Here is a 15,520-nt window from a genome sequence, read left to right on the forward strand (position 1 = left end):
TGTTGTTAAAATATTTGAATCCCACCACTGCACATTATTTCAATATTTATATTTATAATCTGAATTTTTTGTTTATATTTTCAAACAATGTTAGCTATTAACTCACACAAATGAAGTGGAAACATAATATGTTTGAATATTGCATGCTAGTTTTATTTTTATTTTGAGTCTCATTTCAACTACACTAGTGTGGAACATAATGCTACTAATTTACTTTTGATAAAATAGAAAGGGACTTTCTGTTTACTTAAAAGTTATAGCATTTTAATGTTGTCAGGTAAGAATAATTGTATAAAAACTAATCAAACATGTTTAAGGTATAGTTTACAAAATTGAAAAGTGGTATAAAAGTGTAATGCATGTTGACCAAATAACCTTTGCTAATGATATAAAAGTACTTAAGTCATTTTGCACAAGCAATGTAGTATTAACTGGTACTTGTGACTGTATCTGAGACCAAAAAATAAAGGTCAATTATACTTTTGGTGAATGAAGGGAAATATATGATATGCTGAAAAGGTATCAGAATTAAATAAAACTCTTAACTTTGCAGCTTCAACAAGCGAGGATATGTTGACAACATCTCATCTATCTTTTTTGTATGCTGATTCCCTTGTGGCTTTTGATGTATGTAACTTTCACTATTCTGTACATACTAATTAAATGTAAATTATTTTCATAAAATGTGCTTCTTGAATAAATAATGAACTTTTTCATTTTCATAAAACATTTTTAAGATTAACAATTATTCAATTTTGTATATTATGAAATCCATTTGAAAGCATAAAATTATGTACTCAAAATATAATAATTTTTACTTACAGAAGCTCATATGGTAGTATAACATATTTAATTGTGAAGGGCATAAAATTTACCAAATTTAAAAGCTAATTTTCTGTGATAAAATTTTTATTTATGCTTTGTATATGCTTGACAATGACTTATGAAAGCTTAACCCTTCATAATCTTTGTAATAAGACTTTTTATACTTATAAAGAGGTCTGAGGTTCGATTACCCATAGCGGACACATCAGATAGCTTAAAGTGGCTTTGCTCTAAAACAAACAACAACAATTTATAAATAGTATGAAGGGTTTTCTGTGTTAAGGAGTTCAATGTATTTAGCTCTACCTCAAAGATTCAAATCTTTTTTATAAAACTGCTTTTGAAAACTTTTTTTTCCATACACATAAGCAAAAGCCCCAGAATAATGTAAGTGAGATGTTTGGTTTATATAAAGTTATTCCTAGTATGAATGTAAGAAACTTATGTGTATGTACACACACACTGTAGATGAAATTGCTACATCGTAAGTATACAGAGTGAGTTTGACAGGTTTAAGTCCATATCTTTAGTGATCTTCCAATTAGATGTGGGAATTTAATTTGAAATTTTAAGTGAGTAAATTGCATGCTAATTTGCAGGTATAAAGTCTTTTAAGCAACCTTTGTAGAACTTTGCCAGAAAAACGTGCTATGCACTTTGGGGCTGTGGGTATGCTATATGAGTGATGATCATATCCCAGTGTATGGTCAGACCAAAGTAGTTGAAGCACTGGAAGTGAATGTTGTTGACTAGCTGCCTTCCCTGTAGTCTATTAGTTCACCGTTAGGTATGCGTAGATAGCCCTTTGTGTAGTTTATGCAAAAATTCAAAAATAAAGCTGTTCAGCCCCTAATGAGTTGTGAGAAGCATAAAGAAAAATGTATTTTTTTCAAAACTGTAAAACAGTTTTCATGAAACTAAATATTAGTGTTAAACCCTATATTGTGACATTTAAAATTTTCAAACTCAACAATTTAGTCATAAATTAGGTCAGAGGAATAAAGATGCTTACTGACAAAACAAAAACACACTTCACTGTGACAATTGTTGAATAAAATACTATTTTAAACAACTTTTCAAACGAAAACATTGCATATATTTATTTTTAAATAAAACATTTCATTTGGTTATTTATGAATTTTATGTAACAGATAATTGTAGTAAAACACTTATTGTGCTGAATTAAGGTGCTGACTGTGGTTTAGAATATTAATACTCTTCAGAACTTTAATTTTTTCTTTTCTCTTTCAGATATTTATGCAGAATTGAATATTTTTATACATATGTTAATTATTGTTTATTCATATTGAAGGATGCTGGTTTTTTGGTGATGGCAGATCTAACTTTGGAAACTAAACCCTGTATTAGTTCCAATAAATTTTCATATCTCATAGGTATGAAAAAAATTATTTAATTCTGAACATATTTTACTAGAAAGTATAAAATATTAATAGGTGAATACACAGTACCATTTAAAGTAATTTAGAATAAAGTTTAACTCTACACTAACAGAACAATAGTAAAAATAAATGAAAACTGGTTTGACATCTCACCTATCCTCTTCAGTCGAATATTGGACTGAAGAAGGCATGTGAAATGTTGAAAATATTTACACTTAAATTTGATATTGTTCTGTTGGTGTGGATTTAAACTTTATATAAAATAACATATGATATATTCTCTTTATCATAAACATGTATGAAAATGAAATATGATAGTAGAAAACAGACTGGTGTATTATAACTATAGATATACTTTATATTGGATATTGTATAAAGCTCTTTATTTTTTGTCTCCATAAGTTAATTAATCCTGGAATATATGTAGATGTATCTCTTGTCACACTAAAATTCTTTTATAGTTATTTATGCTGACAAAATATTTTCAAACATTTTTAAATATTTTTACAATTTTTTAATTCATAAATTTTAACTGCTTTTTTATGTTAATTATTTTTAAATTTCTATGCATGATGGAAAATTTAACACACTGTTATAAATTTAAACTATTGCAGGTAAAAGAAATAGCTATTACAATGGTCATAAGTCAGCTATGGAAAGCCTAAATACACGTTTTTTCAAAACTCTTTTATGGGATTTGGTACAAGTAAAGTAAGTAATTTGTTAAAATGTTTCTAAATTATCAGTAATAGAAAAAATAATTTTAAAGAAATTATTTTTTTTTTTCATGGGAGTGGCTATATTGTTTTTTAAATGTATAAAAATGTAGGTTTTTCTAAATTAAAGTTGGTTAACTATACTAAAGGGCATATATCAAGTTATAAAAACATAAATTTGTAATTTTTCATTCTGTATATCTATCTTTTTATAACTGTGTTAAGGCCGTATTTGTAGATCTATGAGCATGTCTGTTCTAAAACTTCTCAGGGTCAGTTAACTAGAAGTGTTGATTATAAAAAAAAATTAAGAACATATTCACATATGCTTATCATTCATAAAGTGTCATGTTCTCAGAGAAAATACATTTGTTGTGGTATTGGTTATAAAAATTTCGTCTTGTATAGTGGGAAAACTGAAATTCAACACAATGTTCCTAAAGAAACAACTAAGTGGAGTGCAAATGCTATCTGTTTGAGTGATATCTCTGGCATTGGAATCAGTGAATTAGTCAGTGCTGAAGTTCATAAACCATTTTATCTGGGCCTTACTACTCCATACTCCATAGTTAGTGGTGAAAGTGTAGAGCTGAAATCTTTCGTGTACAATTACTTGCCTGATTGCCTTCCTGTAAGTTATAATTCTGTTTATGAAATTTAGTTGTAGCTGTATATTTTCCAATTTCCTTTTATTAATAACCAGTTAATAAATATCTTGACAAATAATGCAAGACAGAAAAGGCAAGTACTTTGAAATAAATTTTGTTGTTAGTCTTATTGAATTCTACTTCAGACCAAAGAAATCAAATGTAAGTTTATCGTATCAGAATTTGTAGTGTATATTGGAAAGATTGACAAATTTTTATAATAAAATTATAAAAATATGACCTTTATACTCAAGATAATTATAAGAAAACTTATTTTAACTGATATTTTGCCTTTGCAGCTTCTTCAGGGTTAGTACATAAAACTGCTTGATAATACAGTATATGATAAATTATAAGCCTGTTTATGATGTTATATTTCCCAAGTTTGCTGTAACATGCTTCTAACAATGTACAGAATACTATTATTGTTTCAATATTGTTCTAATATTATAGTCTTATTATGATACTAGCTGTATAGCTATACTAACATTTTGATATATATTACTTATGTGCAATATAAAGATATAGAGAATTAAAAAATGTATTATGATTAATACAAGACAAACAGATGGAAAATAGAAGCTGCTAAGAATAAAAATTAAAGTTGAAAGGATACAAAGTTCACTAAATGTGTTAAGCAAATGTAAGACTGTGTGATACACCAGATAAGCAAGTGTTAAAACTAAAAGTAATAGTGTCAAGTGTACTTATATGACATCAGTTAAAAGTTCTCGTATAAATATCTGTTGTGTATATGTTTTTTTTTCTAATTTTATCATCTCAGTTTTATAATTTTAAGTTATGTCCTCTCTGTTATGACTCTACACATTAATTATTATATGAACCAATATATTGGAATGGAGACACTATTAAAATTTGTAATGAAAAATACCTGTTGTAAAAAAAACAATTTACTCTCCACAATGATTGTTTTATAGAAATAATTAGGAACTGTCTTACTGGAAAAGTGTTTGGAATATTAACTTTTAATACACTGTTTTTTTATAGCCTTTTAACTAATTACAAAAAAAGCTTAATTATACTCTCTATTAGTAAGTGCCAATGTCTTTATTTTTTAAGTATTAGAATAATTAAACTGATACATTTGGTTTGCATGAATACATAATTACTATTAGAACCAAATTAAAATTGTTCTGGTGAATTTACTCAAACTAAACATTTAAAATACTTACCTGTTCTCATACCATCTTAAAGTTTATAACAGTTTGTTCTTGGAATGATAATATATAATGTCTTTTTTGTTTTAATTGACAGGAATAAACTTCATTCTTATACAGAAATAGCCCATGTATAAACGTTAGTTTTGTGTGCAATGTTACCGATTCTTCTTCATTAATGGAAATTATTTGAATTGGCCCGAAACAGTCAGGATGAATGAATTTAGAAAAATGTATTATTGAAGGAACTGTAAGAGCTTTTGAAAATTAGTGTTTTATTTGATATAAAATGTGATTTAGATTAATTTGCAGTTTTTTCTGATGGTTGGAATATTCGAATGAAGTATTGTTTTAGAATTGTTATTGGAATTCAATCCCATTTATCTGAATACCTCCACCATATAAAACTAATCAAGCTGTAACATTTCAGTTTTATCAGATATACATATCTAATGTAGTATTTCTAAATGGTACCATTTTTTTCTAATTTAGTTAACATTGGCATTGACATCAGAATATTCTGAGCAGTTGAAGGCACAAGGCAAAACTACACAGTCTATTTGTGTTTGTGGTAATGAAAGTAAGACAGTCAACTTCAAAGTCAAAGGCCAAACCCCAGGAAAAGCCATTGTATCTGTGAAAGCATCATCTAACAAAGATAAAAGTCAGTGTGACAAAACACCAGTGTCTGACAAACATTTTGAAGACATAGTTTCAAGGAATATTCAAATTGAAGTATATATGAGATTTTAAGTAATAATTACAATTTATCAACTTTATTATTTTATACTGTACATATATAATTTTGAACAATATCTATAAGTTGCTATAAATAACAATGTAGTTTACAAACACATCATCATAGTAGTATTTGTATGAGAAATATGCATTTTCAGCTACTGTTCTCATTATATTATTGTGATTATCATATTTATCATAATAATTTGGAACTTAGGCAGAAAAAGAGGGAAGATTCAATATCCCAGTGGACACTGATTTCCCATATTTAAGATTGACCATTCTAAACTTTGTAAGTAAAGAAACTCAAAGACACCCGTGTATCTAGAAGTCATTTATTTTGTGGTTTTATTATAAACAGTTGTGAGTCTGGATTAAAAATACAGCATGACATTTAAAAAGCTGTCCTTAACAATACACCTGATGCTGTCATCACCTGTTTCTGCCATATGACAACTGTTCATGGATGTATTGTATGCAGTGATTTGGATGATGACGCATTAATGTTTTTTGTATTACTTCAAGAGTAAAGGGAAACAAGTTAGGTTATTTACTGACATCACAAAGACAGGAGACATAGAAAATCCAAAGTAAACTGTTTTTTTTTGTACTTTTTATACACAATATAGGTAATATTTCATGCTGACAAACTGTTGATGTAACTATACATATTTGTTTTAGATCAGTGCATCATGAGTGGTATTTAAACTTCCACTAAATAGTCCATCATTAGTCTTTTAATAGTCTAGCAAACATTCCACTATAGATATCTTTTTAAACTTGAATATATCTCCAGGCCTGAAGTAAAACAAAATTCAAACAACACATAGAATTTTTACTGATAAATACAAACTTATATAGGTTTTCAAATATTATTTCAAGTTGCTTGCTTAATTACATATAACGTTTACTTATAACAACTAATTAAATTTGAAGTATAATATATTTTATGATCATATGACAATGTTCTCAGTTACCACATGGAAAATCTATTCCATATAAAATCTAAAGTACTAAAGCAAAATATTTTCAACATACTATAAAGACATGATTTTGATTTCTAATTTAATTTCAAATTGTACAAGCAAATGTCTTGCTGATTGATATTTATTGTCATTGCTTTAACATAAACATTTTCTAGAATATCTATTGTTTCATGGCATAACTGTGAATGTGGTCATGCAGTCATTTAAAATTCATAAATATATACATATATAAATATACGTTTATTTATTTTTCATTTTCTCTAAATTGTTTTCCACCACCGAGTTGGAACATTTTGTAAATGCAACAAGCTATGTGGTGCACATGTTAATGAATAAACATTATTGTTTTGGCTCACATTTCTTAAAATGAAAGATCATGATAGAAGTTAGTTCAGGTTATGAAATGATTCATTTTATTGTTGCTAAAACATAAAACTTACTTGATGCATCTCTCTACTTTTTGCAAGCGAAGATTACCATAATATTTTGGAGCGAAAGTAATAATTTTGTATTTCACGATAATGGTTTTTTGCCCATAACAGTGTTCAGTATATATGTTTGGAATAAATTTCAACTTAAAATGAGTACATGACATCTAAATAAGAATTTTACTTGTGTGGAATAAATTTCAAATTAAATGAATACATAATATCTAAATAAGAATTTTATTCAAATGTAACATATTGTTTTGTTTTTATTCTCTTCCATTTGATTTTGCTTTTCTACTATTTGAGTGACTATGTAAACAAATATAATTTACGTTTTTATCTTAGACTAATGTCGAATCTTTTGCCATTGATAAACCTGTACCTAGCTTCAATGTTAAAATTTCTGGTGTTGACACTGGTTTAGGGCAATGTGAAAAACGTCATTTGAAACTGTGTTTAAGGTTAGTAATTTAATCTAAATTCTAAAATATATTGTATTGCATTTTAATACTTAAGTATTTCAACTATATAAAAAGTACTGGGATGTGTTGGTATATATTTTTATCAATTCTTAACATAGTTTTGTAAATTTGTATATTGGTATTTGTTGCAATTAGGTTTACTTTCATGTACAATTTACATTGTGAAAATTACAGGTTTTTTGTTTTAAATATATATTGGTGAAGACATTCTCTTATAACACTTAGGCACACTTCAGAAGTGTGACTTAAAAGCAGTGAATTAACACTCAAAGATACTTTTAAATATTAATAGAACAGTAAGACAATGTGATTATCAGGATGCCAATGGATGGTTTAAATCCAGAATAAATACTGTTTCTTATCTTTAAGAAAATGCAGAAAAACACTATACAACTAAAAACTGTCTTTAAAGTTATTTCACTTAAATCTAGATATATGATACAGATAATACACTAACATTGTTTAAAGTATACAATTTCTTGGTAGCTTCTGTAAAAACTACATCATTGAGGGGTGATTCAATATCATGCTATGATTTTTTCATGCATTTCTGAATATTTGATTCATATTTTGAATTAATATTCCTAGAAGTATACCTATTATGTTTATTGTTTTCAAAACTAAATTTGGTTTTGCAATATAATATTTAACTTTTATTAAAATATAAATTCAGTCATAATAACTTCTCTATGTATTTATTTATGTATGATTGATCACAGTTTTGTTCGCTGTAAAAGCATGATTAATATATTTTATGTTAAGTTTTTTTACAAACAATATTTAACTTTTCCATGCCTCTCTTATATAATTTCAAAAGTTATTTGTTAGCAACAGAACAGTTGCACATTTTGTGTGTTGGCTTGATTAGCATCACCCATTACAAATTTGTAAACTAAATAAATAGCTTATGAATTTGTAAAGTTTACATTATTTTCAATAAATAAACTGCACATCTTTCTTGGAAACTGGAAGCAACATAGAATAACAGTAATTTAACTCTAGGTTTTCAGAAATTTTTTCCCTCCGTAAAAACCAATATTAAGCTAAGAATCAAAATGTCAAAAATAGAAAAAATTTAACTGGTTTGTTTTCAAAACATTTTTATACTAATAAACATGAATTGTACTGCTATTCTAAGTAGTTTACTGCTTTTTTTATTGTAGATAAGATTTGTATTACACATGTAGCTTAAGATAAATAATGCAATTAAATATTTTTAGAGGTCTTAATGCTTTTCATTTCATTGAAAATGTATGCTGATAATTGATTAAATACATATTTTTAGCCATACAAATATCACTGCTTCTCCGTCTATGGTTGTGGTTGATATCAAGATGCCTTCAGGATTTGTTTCTGACTACAAGAGTTTAAATGAGGTATTTTCTAAATGAACCTTTGAATGGATCATTATTATAATTGGTTTTTATTTAAATACACCTAAATGCAATCACCTTTTACCTTCTTGTATGATAATTAAGTTGATGAATTGTGTAATGTTTTGGGATATGCTCATTTATACTTGAGAGATTAATAAAAAGTAATATTATAAGGGTAAAAATAACAGTCAAACTTGCTTACTATTATAAAATTAAATAAAATTTTTCACAGTATAGAACTTTATTAGGCCTAATGATACTTAGAATTTTATTACACAGTTCTCTGAAAATTACCAAGTGAGGGGGTGAGATGTCCTCTCCCATATTTCACTAAATACTTAAGATATTTTTATTGTAAGACTAACAGTGACTGTAGCATATTAGATATTTTTTATTATTTTCCTCTGTATCATAAAACATGAGCTCTCAACAGCAATATAGTTTTTCTTGTAATCTGAGATAAAGTATGTATAACCTAAGTCTATTTAAAATTGAGACTAAATTTGAATTTCCAGTTTTCTACTTTTTGTATGGAAGGCGCTATAGACCATAGAAGTTACCTTTCTAAAGTTTAAAACAACTTTGCATTAATTAATTCAGAATACAATAACAGCAACTGTTACAATAGACGAGCTCGTATTTTAATAATTACAATATTTTGGCCCATAGTATTGAGTCATCGTCATCAGGTAAGCATTACATTGAAAAAAAGTGATCATCAACAAGATTGTAGGTTGCTCACTTACAACTAACTTTGCACCAAGTTTGCACACAGGTTTATTTTTATATTTCCATTCTTTTCACTCCTTTCCATATGGATATTATGTATGTGACACAATTTATAAGACATACAGGTGACATTGATATTAAAAAACTCTTTCCAATTTACACTCAAAAGACATAAAAAGGGCTCTGTAAAAATATGATTTTTAGTTCTTCATATTGAAAACTATGTAACAAGTACTTGAGCATACATTTTCTCACTGATTTTTTATTGTAGTTGTAGATTTTGTGCTTTCAAGTATCCAATTATGAACACATTATTAATGTGTATCTCTAAGCAAGCATTTTGCCTCTTACACAAATGACAACCAAGAAAACATATTTACAAGTGATCATATGCTTTTCATGACCAAATAGTTTCCGATACAATACCTTATCTCCTTTCACGTAATAGCTTTTCTCATTAAATACTGCCCTCTATATGCACAATATTTTCATGACACTAGCCTCAGTACTTCCACTTACTCTCACATGTTTACACCTGATACAAGTGCAGTGTAGCATTCAATTAAGCATGTGACAACCCTCCACCTATAGGAGAGTGACACACCCTCCTAGTGCAGCTGATATATGCTGATCAGTTTTCAGGACAATTTAGTCCTGGGGTTGGCATAGCTCTTTTCCTCAGTACTTTGGATTCCTATGCATTAGCATATCATCATTAGGATTTTCATTTTTTGGACTTAAAGTATTTGATTCAAGTGTGGGGATCTGTCTCTGAAACCACTTTGAGATCTTCCCAGGCCCATATTTCCCATCTTCGTTTCACCCTCACCACCCTGCCTCATTATTTCTCCTCCATCCACCTCCTGTCTGGGCTATCCACTGTTCACCTAAGGGTTTTTCTGAGGATACTTTCTCCCTCGTGTATTCCACGTTGGCACTTTTGTCTTCCTTGACTTATTCCATGCAGACTTGGCTTCTTGGGTGTTGGGATCTCCTGGGTAGGGATGCACATTTTGTTTACAAGCACCTACCCATGTCTTATCTGTATGACCTTTGTATGACTCCATTTATATGCTGGTTTGAGATCTTCCTGACTCTTTGGAGTCCAGGGTAGAGGTTATTCATCAACACTCCTCCTTTATCATTAGTGGTCTCTTGTTTCATTTGCAACTTTCCCTTCTCCCATTCCTGTATCCCCCCTCCCCTTGTCTGTTCCTCTTTCCTAGGTCACAGTGTCTAGCCATCAAATTGCTCAGTGCTGGTTGTCCTGCCACCAATGGTATCGGTGACTCTATCATAGATTTTGGCAAAGTCTGAGCACGTTTGACCACATTTCACTTCTGATCATAGGGTGCTTCCAGTCTTATCCAAAGGATTTTCCTTCTATTTTCTAACTCCACCTCACTTATTCTCACATTCCATTCCCTTCCTTCATCCTTGGGATCCAGTTTTCTATCAGCATCTTTCTGAAGCAATTCTGGCTCTTCTTCACCAGGAAGCTATTGAACCAGTCAGTCACCCTTCTCTGGGGTTCTATTCCCAGTTGTTCGTAGTTCCTAAGAAGACTGGGGGCTGGCAACCTGTCATAGATTTTTCCATCTCAGCCTGGAGTCCTTCCTCACTCTTTGGTAGGTGTTTATTTACCCTGGGTCTTTGGATAACAAAGATGGACATTTCTGATGCTTACCTTCTCATCCCTTTTTCTCCATCATCCAGATGTTATCATTATTTTGTCCACAAAGGCTGAATTTCCCAATTCTGCACTCTTCTGTTTGGTCTGGATTATGCACACTACTTATTCTGTCAGGTGGTCAGGGCCTTTTCCCAATTTCTTCATTCTTATGGAATGCAGTTACATCATTATATGGTTCCATCCCTTCAAGAGGCAGCTCACATCAGTTAGCTACTCACATTAGAGAAATCCTTTCTCATCTGACCTCACACCTTATCCATTTTGGAGTGTGTTTCAACTACTATCTTAGTCAGTCCCAGCCTTCTCCTCTTTGGTTGAGATTGATGGAGCTATTATTTCTTAAATCTCAGTCCTCACCTTCTCTCACCGTACGAGAGGTTCTTTCTCTTTTGGAAACTTCTGTCTCCTCATCACAAATTGCATCTTTTTACAGATGCTTCTCTGACGAGTTGGGGAGCATTTATATATTCCAGAGAAATTGCAGGTTATTGGTCTCTGATAGAATCAGCTCTGCACATCAGTATTTTTCTTTTTGCTATTTGCCATTCAACATGCTTTGGATCATTCCCTCCCTTTCATATGAGGTAAATTGGTCATGATCTATTCCAACAATTTGGCTGTTGACTCTTACCAATCAACAAGGGGCATCTATTCTCGTTTATTTTTTTGAATGTTGGAACTCCTAATCTTGGCCCATTCACATCACACACACACACACACACCTACTAGCATGTCATGGCATGGGTGCTCTGAATCTTGTTGCAGATCGATTGTCCTGATAAGATTATCCTTACAGAGTGATCCCTAGATCATGAGGTGTTATGATGGTGGTGCACTTTGTGGGTTATTCCACTTCTGGGGGCATTTGCCACTCACCTCATTTCCAAACTACCTCTCTTTTGGTCCCTGGGTCCACATTCTTTGGATTTGGTAGTAGACACCTTCAGTCAGAATTGGTCCAATATTTACCTTTATGCCTAACCTACCATCTGTCTCTTTCTCCTGGTTTTATCCATTATCCAAACCTCTCCATGTTGAGTCCTTCTCATTGGACCTTTATTGCCTACTCAACTGTGGTTACAGTCCTTATACTACTTCAGTCATCACCTCCATTACCACATCCTCTTTCTAACTCTCTGCTATGGCAGCCTCAGTCATCCGTGTGTCATCCCACCATCATCACACTCCAGCTTCAAAAGTGACATTTGTCCAGGCTCTTGCAAGGGAGTCAAGACTCTCCACATGTGTTGATTCCTTTTTTTTTTTCATTCAGTCCATTCTTCATCCTTAATGGTTTATTAGAGAAAATGGTGTTGTTTTTGCCATTGGTCTCTGTTGTACCTTGGTTACCTCCCTCCCCATCCTAATGTTCCTCATATCTCATAATTCTTTACCTGGCTGTTTGACAATGATTCTTCTATGCTAGTTATTGGGCAGCCTTATCCAATACCTTCCATTTTTCCTATTATTGTATAGTTTTTTCCTCTCCTGTCCTCTCCCTTTTGTTTAGTTCCATTTGCTTTCTTTGTCCATTTCATTCTACATTCACATCTATTTCTCCTTCCATTTCCCATTTGCATTCCCACTCTGATCTGGATCATCATCTCTGTCATTTTTGTGCTCTCTGGTGCAATGTTGCTTGCATGGCTTCCTTCTGTGGTTCCCATTACCACTTTTTGCTCCATTGGAACCCATTCTCTACCCAAGACATTTATCCTGTCACCCTTATAGGTTGGATTCACTACCTTAATTGATTGGCTTATTCTTCCTTGTCTCCCAATTGCTGATGTATTTTACAGCTATCCTCTCATCAGATCTGGCTCCTCACTCTTTCTCTAGCTGCCTACTTCTGTCGCCCATGGAAGGAAATCATCCAGGCTGGCATGTCGACCACTCCACACACTGTCATCTCTCATTATCTTCATCATGTAGCCATCTCTTTGTCACTGGGATAATGAGTACTGTACATTGCCATCTTACACACCTCAGTTCAATTGTGAGTGGGTAAGTAATTTTTCTATTTCATTGTTACCATTACAGGGGCACATTTTTATTTCAGATCCCACTCTGTGGCAAGTGTTGCCTGTCTAGGTATACCAATCCATAAATCCACACTGTACAGTCTTTAAGGTCTAGAACACCCACTGTTGAGATGGAGTATTTCACAAGACTTCTAGAGGTTTTCTTGCAGTATTTTTCAAACCACAAATATGTCTGTCCCAGACCATACTAACTCATGAACTATCATGAGTAAAGCAGTGTTGGGATAGCTGCCCATCCCTCTGATCCTGGTTGAATAAATCGGGACTGGCCTGCTTTTAAAAATAGGGTTTCATGGTCACTCATTGTATTTTTTCCAGTGTTGTGTTTCTCTAGACTCTCCACCATGTTGCCCCCCCCCCTCTTTGTGTGGAGTATGAGAGTCCTTGCCATTTACAAACTCCCAGCCAGTGGAGTGATGAACCATGAAAGCATCCTCCTGAGTGTGCTCAATCCCATTCATTTGAGAGTAGGGCAGTGATGTTCTTTTGGTGTAGATGGTGTGAACCCTCCTCCTACTGTGGACCAAAAGACATATACCCAGTACTGCCTGGTTTTGGACTGGAGTTGACCCACTGATTACTGTCTGATGTGCCCTAGCCACTCTATACTGTTTGGCATGTCCAACTGAGTATTGGATGTGCTCCTTTCCTGCCCAATTTAATGACCTGTATCTTCACGGCAGGGGAAGAGTATACCTGGTACAGATGTGGTGCAGTCTCACATGGGTGTGTTCCTCTACAGAGAAATGTCACATTCCATGGGTTCTCTTTGGATGCTTTCCAAATGGTATTCATCTAGTACATTTTGCACCAGTCCTTCTAACAATTAAGTGTGGGATTTTAACTGTTAACTAAGCAGAGGTAAGGTATTGTATTGGAAGTTATAATTTTCCTACACTGAAAATGTATTTTTGATAGATACCTCCTCTTATATTTCCCACCCTTCCTCCCCCACTTCCAGTGCTTCTTTTTTGCCTAATCTCGAAGTGAAGATTGGGCTCTACAGTACAGTGGGAGTCAGCTGTGTCATACTCCTATTGGAGGGTTGTTGCGTGCTTATTTGCATGCTAAAGTGCATCTTTATCACGTATAAACATGTGAAGGTATATGGGAGTATCAAGGCTAGTGGCAAGCAATAATTGCACATAAAGGGGCAGCACTGAATGAGGAAAGCCCTTATGTAAGAAGAGGTAAGTACCTTTCAGAGATACATTTTTCACATAGGAAATTATAACTTTATCATTATGTCATTTGTACTATGGTAGTAAAGGTTGTACAAATAAAAGTTGTTTAAGAAATAGAATAAATATCATGTTTTAATTTTAGTTTAATGATTTTAGATAAGAAGATTATAGAGATTTATTTTTATTTCAGTTGGTTGTCAAGAGGAATTCATCTCTCTACACTTTTAAAGAAAAAGACAATCATGTGGAAATATTATTAGGAGAGGTGAGCTAAAGCACTCACTAAAATCAAGTATCATCAGACATATCAATGCTTTGAAAATATACTAAAATGAACTTTTGGATATATTTAAAAATCTTTTTTAGACCATAACTTTGGATGACCTTTTTATTTAATTTTTTCTATGAAGTAAGTTCTTAATGCAACTACATAAGCACAGTAAAATTATTTTTTTAGCTAAAGAAAGAACAGAATTCTAATGAAGTGTAAAAAGGTACGATAAAAACAAAACTTGATATGGTCAAGTGAAAATGATTTAATTAAGCCTGTGACATCTTGTTCCATTAAAAAAAATTTTTTTTGAACCATACTGCAACATCATGATCCAAATGACATACAAAATGATAGAGTAAGTTTTTGCAAGTGTTAAAAAACAAAAAACAGGTCTGTAATTGTGACAGAAGTCGTTCATATATAAACTTATTTTCTTTAGTATATCCAAACCTTAACTTTTGTTCCACTCTCTATGTGAATATGTGCAGAACTGGAGGCCATATTGGCTTATTGAAAAGTCCAGTAAAAATGAGCTTTCTTTATGTGTTTAAATCATTAGCCTGTTACTTCTCAAAGCTGTGATATATACTGGCAGTTACATCACACCAAGACAAGCAAGGTGGAGAAACAGTTTTGGCTAAATTTTGTTAAAACTGCACTTTTATTTAAGTTACAAGGTCATATTAGCACTATTTAGCTCAAAACTATTAGGACTCTCCTCTTATAGAGCTATGAGTGCCTTATTATGCAAAAAAAAAAAATATATATTCAGGGGGAGTCACAAAAATTAATGAATTTGTGCATAGCATGCTGAAACCAACC

At 31.7% G+C, this 15,520-nt stretch overlaps 1 protein-coding gene across 1 annotated transcript in view; it reads left to right on the plus strand.

Annotated features, from left to right (window-relative positions):
- LOC106466165 (ovostatin-like) overlaps positions 1 to 8,567 on the plus strand; it is a 37,496-nt gene extending 28,929 nt beyond the window's left edge. Inside the window, exons 7-12 of the mRNA XM_022394130.1 lie at positions 2,138 to 2,219; positions 2,840 to 2,936; positions 3,350 to 3,572; positions 5,259 to 5,501; positions 7,264 to 7,379; positions 8,564 to 8,567. Of these exons, the coding sequence (XP_022249838.1) occupies positions 2,138 to 2,219; positions 2,840 to 2,936; positions 3,350 to 3,572; positions 5,259 to 5,501; positions 7,264 to 7,379; positions 8,564 to 8,567 (765 nt within the window). The remainder of the gene's footprint in view (positions 1 to 2,137; positions 2,220 to 2,839; positions 2,937 to 3,349; positions 3,573 to 5,258; positions 5,502 to 7,263; positions 7,380 to 8,563) is intronic.
- The last annotated feature ends 6,953 nt before the right edge of the window (positions 8,568 to 15,520 follow it).

The sequence above is a fragment of the Limulus polyphemus genome, unplaced genomic scaffold, assembly GCF_000517525.1.
Source record: "Limulus polyphemus unplaced genomic scaffold, Limulus_polyphemus-2.1.2 Scaffold2175, whole genome shotgun sequence".
Classification (NCBI taxonomy): Eukaryota; Metazoa; Arthropoda; class Merostomata; order Xiphosura; family Limulidae; genus Limulus; species Limulus polyphemus.